General features: G+C 43.1%; 1 protein-coding gene across 1 annotated transcript in view; it reads right to left on the minus strand.

Moving 5' to 3' along the window:
- Nucleotides 1-652: 652 nt before the first annotated feature.
- LOC126203737 (tryptophan--tRNA ligase, mitochondrial) overlaps nucleotides 653-21,180 on the minus strand; it is a 63,834-nt gene continuing 43,306 nt past the window's right edge. The window contains exons 6-7 of the mRNA XM_049938105.1: nucleotides 4,396-4,666; nucleotides 653-1,201 (exon numbers count right to left, since the gene is read on the minus strand). Of these exons, the coding sequence (XP_049794062.1) occupies nucleotides 1,015-1,201; nucleotides 4,396-4,666 (458 nt within the window). The 3' untranslated portion in view covers nucleotides 653-1,014. The remainder of the gene's footprint in view (nucleotides 1,202-4,395; nucleotides 4,667-21,180) is intronic.

The raw sequence follows: 21,180 nt of genomic DNA on the forward strand, positions 1-21,180 counted from the left end.
TTCGGTGATTGTTCACACCTCATGTCACACCTGACAGAGTGACCAATTGGCAATTTAGGAAGGTAGCAGCTCAGACAATCATCCATCCCTGGGGCTGTTCTATACCAGGGCGAACGTGCGAACCCTACCAGTCAGTGGGGCTGGGAATTATGCATTACATGGCAGATGTGTGGGCTGGCCTTCACGAGTGCACAGGATAGAAGAAGAAAAAGGGGAGGAAGGATAAGATAAAGGGAAAGAAAAAAAGTAGTGAAGAACAATGAAGAGGCTGTTCTGGTATCATCTACTAGATATGCAGAACACATTTCCAAACCATCCCAGACATGTTTCCCAAGGGAAGGTAAGGAAAATAATGCTTGGTGAGTGCTACATCTTTGCCCTCTAGAAAACACGAATTTCACATCTGAGTAACATTATTACACTTCTATTTTATCTTTCGCTTCCTCAATTTAATAATAAACATGTTTGCTTATACTGTTTTCATTTAATTCAAGATCTTTCATTCTCATTTTTTGTTACAAATCACTATGAAGTCCCAACAGTATCCAATTAGCTCTGAAGTCTACTATCTCACTACAAAATTATATGCATAAGAAAATATGATTAACAGAGGAAAATCACAGGATTTACTTCAGAGGAAAGTAGCTTTACTGTGGCAAAAAATTTATTTATAGCAATACGTCTTTTCCTGATGGTACAGGCAATTTTACATACATCTGATAGTACATAATTTGCAAAACATATTAATAGGTAAAAGTGTAACACACTTTGTACATTTTTTATTGCCTTTTTGTTTAAGCTCCCAAGTTTTCAAAGTTTAAAAACTGATATTTACTTAAATATAGTAATTAAGGTAGAAGTAGTATATGGGGAAAGGTGAATTTCCTAGACAATAAAGAATGCCCGTACTTTTGGAAATATGATCCTTTCACTATCAATTCTTAGCATTCATTTTTTACTGTTACACTTCAAAGAAGTCTACATTTACGTACCATGCCACAACTTCCAGTGATATTATGAAATTTTAATACCAATTTTACTTCTTACTTCATTCCATGTCACTTCAGCTATAGCTGCAGCTTTCTGTGACCCTTCTTCCAGGATTTCTATTAATTCATTTTGTCTGGACATGTAATACAGGATCTTTTCACGAATGGGTTGAAGTTTGTTTATTATTGCATCAGCGACTACCATTTTGTACCTGACAACAGTAAAAAATATTGTTTCCATGCACAATGTGATTTCAGTCTCTTTTTAATTTCTAAATATACTGTAACACACATTTAAGGTGAAAAATGTTGGTGGAGTACAACTAACTTCATCAGTGTCGTACATAACATTACTACAGTGCTGCCAAACTACATCACAATAATGGTAAACTTGTTTCATACATTTATAACATGTTCATTTTGAAAGTCAGAGTTACAGTTACTGTACCAAAAACAAATTATTTTTCTAAATACATCATTTTCTTGACAATTTATGAAATGACTAAATTTTTCCCTTCTTTGACATGCATGGATACGTAGGTTACTAAGAAGTAGAACCAATCAGCATAACAGCCACACCCTACATATTCTTGGGGGAACAAATTTACATCTCCATTTATATTTGTAGAGACATATTCTATAGTTCCCAGTCATGCATATGTCTCAAAGGAAGCATCAGAGAATGACTAACTGGTACAAATTAAAGGAATACAACAGAAGATGGATAGGTTGCTTCCAGAGATGAAAGTGGTAGAAGAAAAGCTAGGCAAAAAGCTAATACCATGTGGAAGAAGAAAACACAAATAAGAAACAAATAATGCAGGCAAAAGGAATATCATGCTAAAAAATGAGTCTGACAGATGAGCAAAGTGGTGAAGTATAAATGACTAGAGGTAATACTTGCATAAGGGAAAATTAAAGAAATTTTGTAGAAAAGAAAAGTGCCTGTATGCATATCTCATATGGTAAGCCAGTATTAAGCACAAACAATGGTACACTGTAATGAAGATATAGAAGTGCTACACAAAGGGAGAACAACTTTGAAGATAATATTACGGAAAGATAAGAACTGGATGAAGACTTTGTGGAGAAGGGGAGGGAGAGTGGTAGAGTGACAATGCGAAAATTTAACAGAGCCCTGAGAAACCTAAACTGAAATAACACACCTGGAGTAAACAACATTCCCTCTGGACTATTAGTAATTTTTTATATTTAACTGTAGCTTTTTTCATTGTAGTATATTAACCTAGAAGAAATACCCACAGTTATCAATGTGAGTATTTAGCACTAGTTGTAATTGTTTGTATCTTTATAGAAATAGTCTGCAATGATTGCTTCTATCTGTTAATTCATAATTTCACTTGTTCAACATCCATGAAAGCTCTCTTTCATCATATGGCAGGATAAACATAACATGAAATGTAAGTGAATGAATCGAATAATTAATCAAGTTCAGTGGGTGAACCAATGACAACAAAACTGTGCCACACTGGTATCCAGGATATATGATACAGGTGACTGAACCATTAGCTTAATAAGATATGGTTGCAAAATACTACCACCAGTTACCTACAGAAGATTGCAACAACAGGCTGGAGTAGACCTGGGGGGAAGAATACTTTGGGTTCAGAAGAAATGTAGAAACACACACAGCAGTACCAAGAACACAACTTAATTAAAAGATTGTCACAGAAAAAGAAACTCTGATTTATTGCACCTCTAGATTTTGTAAAGGTTTTTGACATTGACATACTGCTGCAGAGTGAAAATTCATTCTACCTCTTGGCATGTTGATGGGAAGAAACCAGACTGCTGTTCTAGGAGTCAAAAGACATGAAAGGGAAGGAATGGTTCAGAAAGGAGTGAGGCACATTAGAACCTGATGTAATTGTTATTTAATTTGTATGAAGAGTCAGCAGTAAATGAAATCAAGGAGTAATGTGGAAAAGGAATTAATTTTCAGAAAGGAAAAAAGGAACTTCAGTGTTTGCCGATGTAATTTAATTTTTCCAGGAACAGTGAAGGACTTGAGAAAAAAAGCTTAATAGAATAAATTACATCTTAAAAATTGTTAATGAGACAAACAAAATTTACAGCAATGGGTAGTAACTGAATTTAGCTAGGTGATGCTAGAGCATCTGGTTTAGGAAATTAGGTGCTAAATGTCTAATAAGCAGAAATGTATCAATGTCACATATAAAATTTGGAAATCTTTTCAAAAGATATGTGCCTGGAGTGTACCATCATACGGAAGTGAAACATGGAAAGTGCCCAGTGCAGAAGATTAGATGGGTGTACTAAATAATGAATCAAGATGTATTGAATCTAACAGAGAGGAAATAGCACTGCAGCACAAACTGGCTAAAAGAAGGGGTAAATTGATGGTACTCATTCTAAGACATGAAGGTATAGTTAATTTGGTAATGTTTGGGTGTGTGGGACAGGCTTAATTTCAGCTGGAACGACATTCCAGCACCTCCCAGGGAATTTTTTTAATTCAATGGAAAAAGTCCACACTGGAATTTAAAAAGAGAACATGGCTATTAAATCGCAACATAATTATAATTTGCTGCTGTGAAGGCACCAGTGAACGTGGCAATGGGTGAAAAAATGTGATAGGCATGGGACAAGGTGTTCTCTCTCTCTCTCTCTCACTTTGTGTGTGTGTGTGTGTGTGTGTGTGTGTGTGTGTGTGTGTGTGAGAGAGAGAGAGAGAGAGAGAGAGAGAGAGAGAGAGAGAGGATAAGTTGAGCTTCATCATTCCGAAGTTGTGATTGGCACATACCAATAACCTTGGTGTCGACCATCTATTTAGAACTGCCAGCAACCTCAGATTTGCAGTATAACCTAGAGAAGCTAAGCTTTGTTCTGAAGTTGTGTGTGGTACATATTGCCTTTATGTTAAATCTTATGGTTTTATTGTTTTGATTATAAGAAATTATGCTTAAAAATCTGAATTTCAGATTAGTATTTTGTAAAAAATGATTTGTCATAGATTTTGTCACAAGTATTCAAAGATCGAAACTTGAGATTTTTATGACTGGGATGGAGGGTTTGTATGGTTGAAAAGGTTCATTCTGGCACTGAAAATTTTTAGAAACTGCATATGGGGAGTAAATATTGTTGAGAGAGACCAAGGCTCAAATGTTTGTAGGTTGTAATAGCTATGCAAAGATGAAGTGACTTTGACGGTATAGCTGAGCTGTCATTCCTTTCTCTGATCTTTCATATTTTGTGAATTATGGAGCCATTATTGCTTATGCTTGCTGTAACATCTAAAGATACATTATCTGTGCCATTCTGATCAATCAAATGCCCAGTAATCGAATTCAGTCACTGTCATGAGACCAAAAAATTATCACAAGCTTTTCTCCATGTATTGCACCAGAGTCAGCCCTCTGCTTACCTTCCAGTATCAAGTCCTTGAGCTGCTAAGCAAATTTCTTCTGGAGACTTTCCTGATGACAGGCTGTGCATCACTATGAGGTTGGCCACACCGAGACGAGATTCTGGCTCAAATGTTACGGCTGAGGTGCAATCTGTGACTGCCTTCCGCACCTTGTCTCTCAGCACCTCTGGAGGGTCAGATAACTGCAAGCGGCCACGCACATCTACCTCAGACTTTGACATTTTGGACGATGGATTGCGCAAGCTACGAATTTTGCTGCTGCTACCACCTAGAAGACATATAAAGATCATATTTTACAGTCACTACTGAATCTGAACAACATAAGCTGGTCCTGATGAAACAATGTGTTTTATAATTCTGAACTCACTTTATGAAAAATATCAAATGCACTTACCAGTCAAAATATTATGACTCTGCTGTGTGGGTAAAAAAAATGCTTAGATCATGAGAAGGGCAATAGGATAAGGAAAATATGCAGGGCATTAGAGGTATAGATGCAAATTTTTGTTAAGTGGATAAGAAAACTGTCCTTCCCAGGGGACACCACCTTATCAGAGGTACCTTCAGTGCCGGGCAGGAGAGTTTGCATGCTCCGATGAAGTCAAGAGTTGTGTTGGCATTAGCATAGCTACTGGCAGGGTCACCCAAGCCAGAGTGGTCTTGTTTGTTTTGTTTTAGGATGCAAAAAACAACTGAGGTCATATGCTCCCAAGTCAAAGCTATAGAACGCAAACACACAGACAAGGGAAACGACTATATGTCAGTCCCAATGGAAAGAATAGGGACATCTAAACAATGTAAACAATGTACGTGGAAAAAGGGCTTTAAAAAAATGAGATCCAAAACTAAAAATTAAATGGTCTTCATCATATTGCTTCACTGGATAAAAAGTAAAACACGGGCGACAGCCCACACATCAAATGCTAAAACAGCTGATAAATCAGATGGAAAACCCAAGATGGAATGTAAATTAGTTAAAAAAGGTCAAATTTGGGCGCAATGCATACAAAGTGCTGGGGCAGCGCTATTGAGCAAATGACGATGGCTAAAAAGGCAGTGCCCAATACGCAGCCGAGTTAAAATAACCTCCTCCCGGCGGGAGGGCCGAGAGGAGGTCATCCAAGGTGCCGGAAGAGGCTTAATAAGCCGAAGCATATTCCTGTGAAGGGAGAACCATTGGCGATGACAAAGGGACACCACCGCCTGACAGACGGCAATGCAGATATCACTGGACGGAATATAGGTACTCGTGGGCAGCCTCATTACCTGACAGAACGACATGACCACGGACCCACAGAAATGTGACGTTGGCTCCATCAAGTGCACTAAGGGATGAGCAGTGTACAGAGCACAAAGAATTTGGAGGGCGCTGATTGAGTTTGAGCAGAGGACGCTATAGGGAAGGCTGTGTCGCCGGATATACACCGTGGCCTGATACAAGGCGAAAAGCTCGGCTGTAAAGACTGAGGAGTGGGCCAGAAGCTGATATCGAAAGACACGGGTGCCAATGACGAATGCACACCCGACCCCACGGTCAGTCCAAAAGCCATCAGTGTATACAGAGGTACTATTGCTAAGTTTCATGCGAATGTCGTGAAACTGGAGGCGATAGACCGAGGCTGGAGTAGTGTCATTAGGAAGCAATGAAGGCCAAGGTTAACATGGACCACTCCACGAAGCCAAGGTAGTGAAGGGTTCACACCCACAGGGAAAGTTGCAGGTAGCGTGAAGTTTGCTGCCGTAGCAAGTGGTGAAAGCAGATGCCAGGAGGTAACAGGGAAGAGGGACGAGCCCCATGCTGACTATCTAAGGAATCATTAAAGAAGGAGGCATAGGAAGGGTGGCCACGCATGACATACAAACGGCAAGCATACCTGCTAGGAGGAAGTCACGGCAGTAGGACAGTGGTGGTTCAGCAGCTTTAGCTTACAGACTCTCAACTGGGCAGGTGTAAAATGTACCCGTAGCCAAATGGATGGCACGATGATGGATAGTGTTGAGACAGCGTAAAAGAGATAGGCATGCAGGTGCATAAACAAAGCACCCATAGTAGAGTTTCGAACAGACAAGGGACCGGTACAAACGGACGAGGGTGGTTCGTCGGCACCCCAAGAAGTACCACTGAGGACACTGATGGACTGTGTACAGCGGGCTGCCAGGTAAGAGACATGGGAGGACCAACAGAGTTTCCTATTGAGCATGAGACCCAGGAATTTTGTAGTGTCAATGAATGGAAGGGCAACAGGCCCAAGGTGTAGAAATGGTGGGAGAAACCATTTGCGCCCCAGAAATTCATACCGACAGTTTTGTCATTGAAAAAGTGAAAGCCGTTTGCGATGCTCCAGGAGTGAAGACGATCAAGACAGCGCTGAAGTCACCGCTCAGTGAGACAGGTCCAGTGATAACCGCAACAGATGGCAAAATCATCGACAAAAAGGGAGCAGGAGACGCCTGGCGGGAGACAGGCCATGATAGAGTTAATGGCGATAGCAAAGAGGATGACACTCAGGACAGAACCCTTAGGCACACCATTTTCCTGAATAAAGATGTCCGACAAAGCAGAACCCACACACACACCTTGAAAACTTGGTCTTGTAAAAATGCCCAAAGAAAACTGGGCATGGGCCCACGGAAGCCCCAAGTGTAAAGAGTACAGAGGATACCAGTTCTCATAGGCCTTCTCCATATCGAAAAACACGGCCAGTCTGGGATTTCCGCAGAAAACCATTCACGACATGGGTGGACAAAGTAATGAGATGGTCAATGCCGCACACAAAATCCACATTGCGCATTCATGAGTAAATGGCGAGATTCAAGCCACCACACCAGCTGGGCAGGAATCATACATTCCATCACCTTGCAAACACAGCTGGTATGAGAGATGGGGCAGTAGCTAGAAGGAAGGTTTTTATCCTTATCGGGCTTAGGTATGGGTATGACCATGGCTTCACACCAGCACCCAGGAAATGTGCCCTCAGCCCAGATGCAGTTGTATGTGTTAAGCAGAAAGCACTTGCCCGCAAGAGAGATGTGCTGCAACATCTGAATGTGGATAGCGTCTGGCCCTGTGGCAGAGGACCAGGATGAACTGAGAGCATGATCTAGCTCCTTCATAGTGAAGGCGGCATTGTAGAACTCATGATTCGAAGAAGGGTATTGCCTGAGCCTCCTCCACTCATTTCCTATGGATAAAGGCAAGGTGATAGTGGGAAGAGCTTGAAACTTCAGCAAAATGTGGCCCCAGGTATTGGAATAGCAACAGCATCCATGCTGACATTGGCCGGAAATGGAAGAATGGATCTTGGTGTCAGAGAGCCGTCAGAGGTTTGCCCACACAACAGAGGAAGGTGTGGAACTGTTAAAAGAACTAGTGAACGAAATCCAACTAGCTCTTTTGCTATCCCGAAGAACTTAACGACACTGTGCACGCATCTGTTTATAATGAATGCAGTTTTCCAGTGTAAGGTGGTGGTTAAAAACGTGAAGAGCACGTCTCCATGCACGAATTGCGTCGCGGCATGCCTCAGTCCACCAAGGGACTGGGACACAACGTGGTAAAGAGGAAGTGCGAGGAATGGAACGTTCAGCAGCAGTAAGGATAACGTTTGTGAGATGGTCCACCTGGTAATCACAACTGAGGAAATATCTTTCTGCAAAGGTCGCCAGGGAGGAGTAAAGCTGCCAGTCAGCCTTAGTAAGCTGCCATTTGGGCATTCATGTGGATGGGGTAGGAGTCAGCAGATGGAGAGCACACAGGAAATGGTCGCTAGGTGTCAGAAAGAATGATGGGCATGCTGGGCAGTGCAAAAGGATAGGTCCAAATGGGAATAGGTGTGCGACAAGTCAGAAAGGAAAGTGGGTGCACCAGTGTTAAGGGAGAAGAGGTTGAGTTGGTTAAGAATGTCGGCCAAGAGGGCACCTCTCTGGCAGGTCCTGGGAGAACCCCAAAGGGGATGACGCGCATTAAAGTCACTGAGTAGCAAAAACGGTGGAGGTAGCTGCCCAAGAAGCTGAATGAAGTTGGCCCTGGTGACATCAAAGGACGAAGGTACAGAGGGAGAAAGTCAGAAGGAGAAGGAGAAGAAAGAGGTGAATGGCAACAGCTTGAAGACGGGTAGTCAGGGAGATGGGCTGACTATGAAGGTCATCCTGTATAAGCAGCATGACGCTTCCATGAGATGGAATGTCGACCTCAGGGGGAAGGTCAAAACGAATTGGTAAGTAATGTGGAACCTCAAAGCGGTCTTGAGGGCGCAATTTCGTTTCCTGAAGGCAAAGTACAAGGGGTGCTGCGATGCTAGAAGCAGCCGTAAATCTCCTTTGTGGGACTGAAGGCCGCCAAAGTACCATTGGAGGACAGTCATGAGGAGGAAGAGATGTAGGGATGTCAACGCAGCGTCCGCCGAGGGACAGCCGGTGGAGAGTCGCTACAACAGGACACAGATGCAGAAGGATCCTGCTCCATGGGGTCCAGACAAGCATCGTCGTGCTTGTGCGGTCAGTCAGTGGAGCCCAACGCCGATAAATGGTTGGTGGTGCCCACCGGTGAGACAAAGGCTGGCTGGGCTAAGCAACAACATGGCGACACTGTTAAGCAGAATCTTCACGTTGGTGAATGGGGAAGGCCATTTGTCTTTAGTGGACTTCTTTGAGCTCTTCTGCTTATAGGAAGACTTGGGTGTTGGTTGGCTGGAGGGACAGAGGAAGTCGTCTTGGGAGTACTCCCTCCGGCCTTTCCTGCCTGCCGGTTGTTTAGTGGGTAGCTTCACCTCTTGAGGCGAGAGTTTGACAGTTTGTTGCACAGCAGGACGGGGGGACAGTGTTGTTACCTTGACACTGCGCAACTTCACAACCTCAGAGCCAAATTTGAGGTCGCATGTCTGCGTAGCCATGACCTTCATGGAGCGAGGCGTAACAAGAACTGAACTATAAGTGCCAGACGGGGGAACACAGGGTTTTCGGCTAGCCAGTAACTTGCGAGCTACTGGGTAAGGCACTTTTTCCTTTACCCGAATCTCTTGAACAGCCCACTCGTCTAGATACACGGGACAATCCTGGGACGAGGCTTCCCTTGCAGTTGATACAGTGGGGAGGAGGTAGACATTTGCCCTCGTGTGCAGCCCTGCCTCATATTACGTATTTGGCCGGGTGTCGACAAGATGTTCTAGTGTGATTGAACCAATGACACTGGTAACAGTGCATCTGATTCGGAATGTACGGCCAGAGTGTGATGATTTCGTAGCCTGCTGTAATCTTGGCTGGCAGCACCATGCTATCAAAGGTGAGGAAAAGAGTGCAGGTGAGCACAAGGAGTAATCGACCTTTGTCATGACACGATGAAACGGCAATGACACCCTGATCAGAGAGGTAAGATTGTATTTCAGCCTTGGTTAGACTGAAAGCAGCCTGGTGTAAATTACACCACAGGAAGAATTCAAAGTTCTATGGGCCTCGACACGAACAGGGTAGCTGTGGAGAAGTGACACAGCAAGTAGTAGTTGTGCTTGAGCATCAGAAGCCATCTCCAAAATCAAAGCGCCATTCCGTAAATGAGAGCAGGATTTCACTTGGGCCAGCAATGGCATCAACACCTTTCTGAATAATAAACGGACTGACTGTGGCGAAGGACTGACCATCTTCAGTATGTGGTACCACAAGCAACCGCGGTGCACCGGGAAGGGTCTTCAAATCAGTAGCCTGATTACGTTTTCGTTTTGTCGATGGAGAAGACAAGTGACTCATCACGAGGAAATACCCCATGATTGCCAGCATTTCCGATGGTGTGCTCCTTCCAATTGGGGCCCCCTACACAAGGGGGCGCACTCACCTTAGGTGATTTTTCACATCTCCCGAACACCACCTGACGGAGGGACCAATGGGCAATCTGCGAAGGCCACAGCTCAGGCAATCACCCCTCCTTGGGCCTGGCCTGTACCAGGGGGTACATGCGAACCCCACCTGTTGACCCCGGGCTAGGAATTACGTGTTATACAGTCACCTTTTACACATCAGACGTGCGGGCCGGCCTTCAGGAGAGAACAGGGAGGAAGAAGATAAAAGAGGATCCTAAGACGGAGAAGGGAAACAAAGAAAGGAAAAAAGGAGCCAAAAAGAAAGTTGAGACTGTTCACAGGTCAGCAACAGAATGCAGAACGTTCCCACTAATACCCCAGACATGTTCCCCAAGGGAGGGGAAAAAGAATAGCAAGAGGATAGACATGCAGCATGGAAGGGAAAAAGTGCTGAAAAGGCTGGGGCCCTGTGGTAACTGTGGTCTTGACAAAGGAGCCAGACAAAGTGTGTCTCACAACATAGTGCAGGGAGGGCTCCATAGGCATAGTGCCGCCAGCTTCCCTAAAGGAGTAAACCTCATACAAATCCTGGTCCTCCCAGTTGGAGGCTGAGCAAGCAGCTATGAACCCCTTCCCGTAAAAAAAATTCTTGTGCAGAAACCTCAGAGCAAAGAAGCTGGACGGATTTATGGACAACGACATGGTACTGTTAAAGGCAAACAAAAATTAAAAAATGATGTGTTTATTGCAACCTGGAACGTACAATTGCTGTACAGGGTGGGGGCCCTGAGGTCACTGCTAGATCAATTCGATAAAATCAAGGCAGGTGTAACTGCCCTACAGGAAATATGATGGACTGGACATGGAGTGTTTGATATAGGAAACTGGATAATTTTCTAACATTGTTCAGTGAGCCACCATGAATTTGGTACATGGTTCACAGTAAGACAACAATTTACATACCTAGTGAGTGGATTCACTGCAATAACATCTAGGATCTCTCATATGAGATTGAAGACCTGATTCTCAGACTACTCACTGATCAATGTACATGCACCCACAGAAGTATCAGATGACCAGGATTAAGACACCTTCTTTGAGAGCCTCAAGAGAACTTATGACAGATGTCGTGTGTATGACACTATAATAATTATTGGAGACCTCAATGCACAGATGGGTAAAGAAGAAAATTACATCCCAGCAACGGGAAAGCACAGACTCCATGAATACACAAATAACAATGGCCACAGAGTCATTCAGTTTGCATTGTCACGTAACATGGCTGTAGGTAGCACTACGTTCCCATACAAATGGGTTCATAAAGCAACATGGTGTAGCCCTGATCAGCGTACCTGCAACGAAATTGATCATGTAATTATTGATGGCAGGCATTCCTCAAACTTATTAGATGTACGAACTTACAGAGGAGTTAATGTAGATTCAGACCACTACTTTGTAATTGCGAAACTAAGAGCTTGAATAACCAATGCAAGAAAAGTCAAAGAAGCACCTTAAGGTAAGTATATGGTATTGCAGTTAAAAAACGAAGACATCTCTAAAACGTGCTCTGAGACGGTCGCTGAGAATCTTGCATTATACACCTCTAGTGTAAGTGATAACCTGGATCAGGAATGGAACACTTGCAGGAATGCTGTCATTAAAGCAGCAGAAGAAGTGCTAGGGAAAGAAGGAAAACAACTGAAGAATTCCTGGTTTGATGATGAATGTAAGAGAATAAGTCAGGAGAAAAATCTGGCATACAGGAAAATTCTTGAGAAATCATATACTCGTTTAGCAGTACAAAAGTATCAAGATAAAAGGAAAGAAGAGAAGAAACTGCATTGGAGAAAGAAAAGGGAATGGGAAAGAAAGCAGACTGAAGAACTGGAGACAAATGGAAAAACAAATGAAGTTAGAAAATTTTATCAGAAAATTAATAATGAAAGAAGAGCATTTAAGTGGCACATCAACCTGTGTAAAAGTAAAAACAGGACACAACTAACCGATGACCAAGAGGTATTGGAGCATTGGATAATGTATTCCAGTGAACTTTTGGATACTTCAGAGCCCCTAATGAAGATATCCCAGTCGCTCCAGAAGATGATGCCATAGTATCTCCCCCTTCCCAAGAAGAAGTGAACAAAGCAATTGCCCGATTGAAGAAATAACGCACCAGGGACTGACAATAACATCTGAACTATTGAAAGCTGAAGGAGTTGAGCTAAATCATAGGATCTACAAGATTGTGTGCCTCATCTGAGAAAAGGAAGAGTTACCAGAGGAATGGAATGTAGGGATAGTGCGCCTGCTGTATAAGAAAGGATATCTCTTTGAATTCAGCAACTACAGAAGCATAACACTTTTAAATTACTATCAAATATCTTGTTTAGTAGACTTTCACCTATAGCAGAAGATATTATTGGAAGCTATCAATGCGGGATGCAGACCAGGAAAGTCAACTATAAACCACGTATTTACTGTCCGACAAACAGAAGAAAAGACCAATGAATTCAATGTTAGTGTGCACCAACCTTTAAATCTGTATATGATACTATAAACCTGGCCAAACTTTATGAGGCAATGTGGGAACTTAGAGTGGCTGGAAAATTGGTGTGTTTAATAGAGATCACCCTAAAGTCTCCCCAGTGTACCGTGCGAGTGCAGTCAAGGCTATCACCTGTTTCCCGCTTGAACTGGGCTAAGGCAAGGAGATGGGCTTTCCTGCCTACTTTTCAACCTGGCGCTTGAAAAAGTGGTACATGAATCTGGTATCCAGACAATAGGAACTATCTACTATAAGTCTGTACAATTGCTGGGATATGCAGATGACTTGGATTTAATGAGCGGAACACTTAGAGATCTACAAAGTGCATTTTCAGCTCTAAAACTGAATGCAGAGAAGATAGGCCCGAGTATTAATGAAGGAAAGACAAAGTATATGTATAATGGCACTAACCAACCATTACAGCCCACAATAACCCTTGATGGAATGACATTTGAGCGAGTGGAATGTTTCACCTATCTGAGCTCAAAAATAAAGCAAATGGCACCACCTTTACTGAAATTATGGCTCGCATAAGGGCTTCTAACCGATGCTACTTTGGAATGTTGCGACATTTTAAATCCAGGCTTATATCACGAGGGACTAAGTGCCGACTTAACAAAACACTGACATGCCCAGTACTTACTTATGGCTCAGAAATGTGTACAATTACAAAGTAGGGTGAAAACAAACTGAGATCACACGAAAGAAGTATACTGAGAAGGATTTGTGGACCTGTATATGAAAATGGGATCTGGAAAAGGTGAAGGAATGGCTAACTTTTGACTGCTACAAGGAGGATGATGTGGTCAAGTTTATAAAGCTGTGGAGACTGAGATGGGCTGTACATATAATGCAACTCAATGAGACAGATCGTGCGGGGAAAGCCTGCTGCAGTGAACCTAGAGGAGGAAGAGCAAGAGGACGACCTAGGTTGAGATGGAGCGATGAAGCCGGAGAGAACGCTGCCAGAGTCTGTTGCCGTAACTGGAGGTCCACGGCGAAGTCCAAAGAGGAATGGCAGAAAATTCTTGAGGGGGCCAAGTTCCATCCCGAGATGTAGTGCCAATGGAAAAAGGAAAAGAAGCTGGAATTTTTTGTGTGTGTGTGTTTGTGTGTCTATCAACATACCAACGCTTTCGTTTGGTAAGTTACATAATCTTTGTTTTTAGATATATTTTTCCCACGTGGAATGTTTCCCTCTATTATATTCATAGTCTAACTATGTAGTTATACATGGTTATAATAGAGGGAAACATTCCACGTAGGAAAAATATATCTACAAAGATGATGTGACTTACCAAATGAAAGTGCTGGCAGGTCGACAGACACACAAACAAACACAAACATACACACAAAATTCAAGCTTTCGCAACAAACTGTTGCCCCATCAGGAAAGAGGGAAGGAGAGGGAAAGACGAAAGGATGTGGATTTTAAGGGAGAGGGTAAGGAGTCATTCCAATCCCGGGAGCGGAAAGACTTACCTTAGTGGGAAAAAAGGATGGGTGTACACTCGCGCACGCGCACGCGCACGCGCACACACACACACACACACACACACACACATATATCCATCCACACATATACAGACACAAGCAGACATATTTAAAGACAAAGAGTTTGGGCAGAGATGTCAGTCGAGGCAGAAGTGCAGAGGCAAAGATGTTGTTGAATGACAGGTGAGGTATGAGTGGCGGCAACTTGAAATTAGCGGAGATTGAGGCCTGGTGGATAACGGGAAGAGAGGATATGTTGAAGAGCAAGTTCCCATCTCCGGAGTTCGGATAGGTTGGTGTTAGTGGGAAGTATCCAGATAACCCGGACGGTGTAACACTGTGCCAAGATGTGCTGGCCGTGCACCAAGGCATGTTTAGCCACAGGGTGATCCTCACTGCCAACAAACACTGTCTGCCTGTGTCCATTCATGCGAATGGACAGTTTGTTGCTGGTCATTCCCACATAGAATGTGTCACAGTGTAGGCAGGTCAGTTGGTAGATCACGTGGGTGCTTTCACACGTGGCTCTGCCTTTGATCGTGTACACCTTCCGGGTTACAGGACTGGAGTAGGTGGTGGTGGGAGGGTGCATGGGACAGGTTTTACACCGGGGGCGGTTACAAGGGAAGGAGCCAGAGGGTAGGGAAGGTGGTTTTGGGATCTCATAGGGATGAACTAAGAGGTTACAAAGGTTAGGTGGACGGCGGAAAGACACTCTTGGTGGAGTGGGGAGGATTTCATGAAGGATGGATCTCATTTCAGGGCAGGATTTGAGGAAGTCGTATCCCTGCTGGAGAGCCACATTCAGAATTTGATCCAGTCCCGGAAAGTATCCTGTCACAAGTGGGGCACTTTTGTGGTTCTTCTGTGGGAGGTTCTGGGTTTGAGAGGATGAGGAAGTGGCTCTGGTTATTTGTTTCTGTACCAGGTCGGGAGGGTAGTTGCGGGATGCGAAAGCTGTTGTCAGGTTGTTGGTGTAATGCTTCAGGGATCCCGGACTGGAGCAGATTCGTTTGCCACGAAGACCTGGGCTGTAGGAAAGGGACCGTTTGATGTGGAATGGGTGGCAGCTGTCGTAATGGAGGTACTGTTGCTTGTTGGTGGGTTTGATGTGGACGGACGTGTGAAGCTGGCCATTGGACAGGTGGAGGTCAACATCAAGGAAAGTGGCATGGGATTTGGAGTAGGACCACGTGAATCTGATGGAACCAAAGGAGTTGAGGTTGGAGAGGAAATTCTGGAGTTCTTCTTCACCGTGAGTCCAGATCATGAAGATGTCATCAATAAATCTGTACCAAACTTTGGGTTGGCAGGCCTGGGTAACCAAGAAGGCTTCCTCTAAGCGACCCATGAATAGGTTGGCGTACGAAGGGACCATCCTGGTACCCATGGCTGTTCCCTTTAATTGTTGGTATGTCTGGTCTTCAAAAGTGAAGAAGTTGTGGGTCAGGATGAAGCTGGCTAAGGTAATGAGGAAAGAGGTTTTAGGTAGGGTGGCAGGTGATTGGCGTGAAAGGAAGTGCTCCATCGCAGCGAGGCCCTGGACGTGCGGGATATTTGTGTATAAGGAAGTGGCATCAATGGTTACAAGGATGGTTTCTGGGGGTAACGGATTGGGTAAGGATTCCAGGCGTTCGAGAAAGTGGTTGGTGTCTTTGATGAAGGATGGGAGACTGCATGTAGTGGGTTGAAGGTGTTGATCTACGTAGGCAGAGATACGTTCTGTGGGGGCTTGGTAACCAGCTACAATGGGGCGGCCGGGATGATTGGGTTTGTGAATTTTAGGAAGAAGGTAGGGGTGCGGGGTGTCGGTGGGGTCAGGAGGTTGATGGAGTCAGGTGAAAGGTTTTGTAGGGGGCCTAAGGTTCTGAGGATTCCTTGAAGCTCCGCCTGGACATCAGGAATGGGATTACCTTGGCAAACTTTGTATGTGGTGTTGTCTGAAAGCTGACGCAGTCCCTCAGCCACATACTCCGTGGGTCCTGCTGTGACGGAGGACGGAACTGTTCCAGGCAGGGTTCAATTTGGATAGTGTCTTGGGGAGTTGGATCATTAGGGGTAGGATTAGGATCATTTTTCTTCGTGGCAAAGTGATACTTCCAGCAGAGAGTACGAGTGTAGGACAGTAAATCTTTGACAAGGGCTGTTTGGTTGAATCTGGGAGTGGGGCTGAAGGTGAGGCCTTTGGATAGGGCAGAGGTTTCGGATTGGGAGAGAGGTTTGGAGGAAAGGTTAACTACTGAATTAGGGTGTTGTGGTACCAGATTGTGTTGATTGGAATTTTGAGGTTTTGGAGGGAGTGGAGCTGGAAGTGGGAGATTGAGTAGATGGGAGAGACTGGGTTTGTGTGCAATGAGAGGTGGTTGAGGTTTGCTGGAAAGGTTGTGAAGGGTGAGTGAGTTGCCTTTCCGGAGGTGGGAAACCAGGAGATTGGATAGTTTTTTGAGGTGAAGGGTGGCATGCTGTTCTAATTTGCGGTTGGCCTGTAGGAGGATGCTCTGAATAGCCGGTGTGGATGTGGGAGAGGAAAGATTGAGGACTTTTATTAAGGATAGGAGTTGACGGGTGTGTTCATTGGCTGAGTTGATGTGTAGGTGAAGGATTAGGTGGGTGAGGGCAATGGATTGTTCAGTTTGGAACTGGTATAGGGACTGATGGAAAGAAGGGTTGCAGCCAGAGATGGGAACTTTAAATGTGAGGCCTTTGGGGTTGTGCCAAATGTCAGACAAGCCTGAGAAAATAAAATATGCGAGCGTAATCTGGCTAGGGTGAGGGCATGTTTGCGGAGGGAATGTAAATAAAACTTAATGGGGTTGTTGTGGGGGTGTTGTGAGGGTGACATGGTATTAGAAGGTGGAAAGTGTAAGATGAGGTTGAAATGAAAATGAAAGATAAAAATAAAAATATGGGGAGAGATAAAGGTGAACTAGAAAGCAACTGGAGATCTGGTATGAAAAAAGGCGAAAAAGTGTTGGTTAAGTTGATCCTGTGGTGAACTTGGGTTGGTAGACAGCGATGTGCATAAATGTTAGGTGGTTGTGTTGCCGCTAAAACACGTTAAAGGACGGAGAAATTCGGGAAAATTTCGAAAAAACGTGTAAATGTATTAAAAGGAGTGGTATTGTGGTGAAAGATTACGAAAATGGGGCTAACAATTGCCTGACGAAGAAATAATGACGTTAAAACCTGAGGGGAGCGGCTAAAAATGATCAGTGATGTGCGAAAAACGGAAGTGGAAATTATTAGAACTAGCCGAAATGGTTGTTTAAAAGGTGAAAGGAACTGTTTGTGAACTAGAAATGGTGGATTTTATAGCAGCGGTAGTGTTGAAAGCGGAAAAGAAAATTTTTTTGGTTATGGTTTGGAAGTGGGTTACGTATTATTGAGTATATATAGGCGGGATAAAATTGTATAGTAGATTACGGTAAAAAGGGGAAGGTGAATACAAAGTGAGACTACTGGTAAAAACAGAAAGAAAAAATAAGACGACAGGAGAGATTTCGAAATGCAACAGCGACAATAACAAACGTAATTGTTGGGTTCAAATTAATGATATGGTTATAATAGAGGGAAACATTCCACGTAGGAAAAATGTCTGCTTGTGTCTGTGTGGACGGATATATGTGTGTGTGTGTGTGTGTGTGTGTGTGTGTGTGTGTGTGTGTGTGTGCGGGTGTGCGGGTGTGCGGGTGTGCGCGCGCGCGAGTGTATACCCGTCCTTTTTTCCCACTAAGGTAAGTCTTTCCGCTCCCGGGATTGGAATGACTCCTTACCCTCTCCCTTAAAACCCACATCCTTTCGTCTTTCCCTCTCCTTCCCTCTTTCCTGATGAGACAACAGTTTGTTGCGAAAGCTTGAATTTTGTGTGTATGTTTGTGTTTGTTTGTGTGTCTGTCGACCTGCCAGTACTTTCATTAGATATGTAGTTATACAATTACTTAAAAATAAACTGTGGTACAGAAATACTACTACATGGTGTGATAGTTCATGAAGGCCAAACTCATGATTTAAGCAGGATGTCCTTGACTTGATCATCAGCCTTCTTGTCCAAATATAACTGTTCTTTATATGAGGAAAAAAATTAATTCCCCCCCCCCCACACCCACACACAAAACCCCTACACACACACACACACACACACACACACACACACACACACACGCACACACACTCTCACGGGTGAGGTATTTACTCTAACTTAACTATCATGGTATTGTTGTTTTGTCCACCAGTGCACAAAGCCAATGTTAACCAAAGCTATGCTAAATGATATTTATTGTTGTCTATTCTAATATTTCCTCGGATCAAGTATGGTAAAGACAGAATATATAGTTTTGAATTGGCTGTGTATTCCCAATAATAGCAGTTCACCACAGACTAAATGTAGATGGGTGTCAAAATTTAAGTTCAGCTAATTTTCACATTAAATGAGCACATTAGTTCTTGAATTTAAGTGGCATCACTGTTTAACTGGGAAAAACGTCACAAAATAATGATGATGCAAATGTTCTTAGTCTCTTTTTTACCTGTAATTAATTTATTTTTTTATCATTCAAACTGAATTTTTTTGTAATGTGCTACCACCCATATGGTGGGTCACATGCAAATCATTCATCCAGTATGGTTGCCTGACTGTGATTCATTTGTCTAAGACTTAAACACTGTTGTGTACTTCATTATGTTTTGCTAGCCCCATATGAAATATGGACTTTACATTAAAATTAATAGTTACACAAGGAGCATGAAGTAGTCTGGAAAGTGAAGTTGTAAACAGAATTGCTATCTACATTAAGAAGAAATACAAAATATAAAACACTGACACACTTAGATTTTGCAGTGAGTAGAAGTAGAAATTTTTCAGAAGCCCATAGCAGTAGTCACGATATACCAAGGCTTTTTTTTTAATTATTTGTAAAACAACTAGATGTATTGTTAAAATTTTTAACTCTTAAACATGATGAGGTGGGCATTTTAATTTGAATTTTTAGGGGATGCTTAATCTACTGCCATAAGTCCTTTGTCATTTGACATAATCCCACTCTCCCTCATCCAGTTTGCAACAGAAGTTATGGAAAGCAGCAGTACTCATATTGATAATCTTTTGTAGACACATCAAGGTTATATCTAAACTACAAGACTAATAAATGATTAAAAAACTGGGGAGTTTGAGATGTATTTGTGAAATATAGGGTGGAAAGATGCAGACAGTTAAAGGGAAATTTAATGTACTTTGTAAATTCTGAGACTCAGTAACACTTTCTAATATGTAATTGTTACCTGAACAACTGTGGAGCTTTGGAAGAATTTAATTAGTCTGTCATCTTGTGTGTCTACTTGGTACCTCTTGTTTACAACTCTTATTGGAGTGTACACATATAAACCTGTGAAAACGCAAAGATGTGGCATGCAATTTCCTCCGTATTTTGTCTTTATTTTCAAACTAAGAGTATTCTTGTGCTACTATATTCAAAACACCGCTGTTTAATCAGTCAATTTCCAATTGTACACTCAAAAAATAAATAAATAAAAAATATCAAAATTTCAGAAAAATTGGATAAATTATTCAAGAGAGACAACTTTACAAGCTGAGCAAGTCAATAACAGTTTGGTCCACCTCTAGCCCTTATGCAAGCAGTTATTCAGCTTGGCATTGATTGATAGAATTGTTGGACGACTTCCTGAGGGACAGTATGCCAAATTCTGTCCAACTGGTGCATTAGACCATCAAAATCACAGGCTGGCTGGAGGGCCTTCCCTATAATACTCCAAACATTCTCATCTGCGAGAGATCTGGCAATTTTGCTGGCCACGATAGGGTTTGGCAAGCATGAAGACACACAGGAGAAACTCTCACTGCGTGCAGGTGGGCATTATCTAAGAAAATGCCCAGGATTACTTGACATGAAGGGCAACAAAACAGGGTGTAAAATATTGTCGACAAAGAGCTGTGCTGTGAGAGTGTCACGAATGACCACCAAAGAGGCTCTACTGTCAAATGAAATGGCACCACCGCAGACCATCACACCTGGTTGTTAGCCGTATGAAGGATGAGTCAGGTTGGTATCCCACCACTGTCTGGGGATCTCCAAACACCTGTTCAATGATCAGGGCTCAATTTGAAGCAGGTCTTGTCACTGAAGAGAATTCTATTTCACTCAATGACATTCCACGCCAAATGTGTCCGACACAGCTGCAAATGCCCTTGTTGATTTACATAGGTCAATGGTAGTTGGCACAAGATGTGCCATTAGCTCAGCCGCCATGGAATGTGGCATGGTCACTACAAAATCAAGTGCAGACTCCACACCCAAGCAGTGAGAATCATAAACAACTCTGCACAGTCTGTGTTCCTGTCCACAGCAGTTTACTAGATGCACATGAAAACACCGCCACTTACTTAATGCAGCCTATTGACTCACTTAGTGAGTGTCTGTAACAAAACGACAATGCAATCCCAATGAGTGAGGTAGCTGTTGCACTAGAAGTAAACACACTGTTGTTGTTGTTGTTGTTGTTGGGATGTTTAAGGGGGGCTAAACAGCTAAGGTCATCAGTCCCCCATTCCAAAAACAGGCGAGACGTAAATTTGCGGAGCAGGTAAAACCCCAAGGGGAAGGATACTCCCCCCCAGGCACTAAAAGAACACAAATGCGGCAACGAACACTACAGACAAGAAGAGTACAGATGAACACCAGACAGAAAGAAACAGAAGAAAAGATGATGGCCGGAGACCAGTTGACTGACCACGAGAACAAAAACAAAGGGAAAGAGTCAACCATCCGACAACACACAAAAATCTTCAACCAAATATGAGAGACTCGAGGACAAGAGACACAGAAAGGGAAAGGTGCAGCACCTCCCTAAATGGAACCATAAAAAGGACTACCACGGATAAAATTTAAAACGTCATCAGCCATGGAGGCATCGTCGCATAAAACCAAATGCAAAGTG

The sequence above is a fragment of the Schistocerca nitens genome, chromosome 9 (genome assembly GCF_023898315.1).
Source record: "Schistocerca nitens isolate TAMUIC-IGC-003100 chromosome 9, iqSchNite1.1, whole genome shotgun sequence".
NCBI classification, from domain to species: Eukaryota; Metazoa; Arthropoda; class Insecta; order Orthoptera; family Acrididae; genus Schistocerca; species Schistocerca nitens.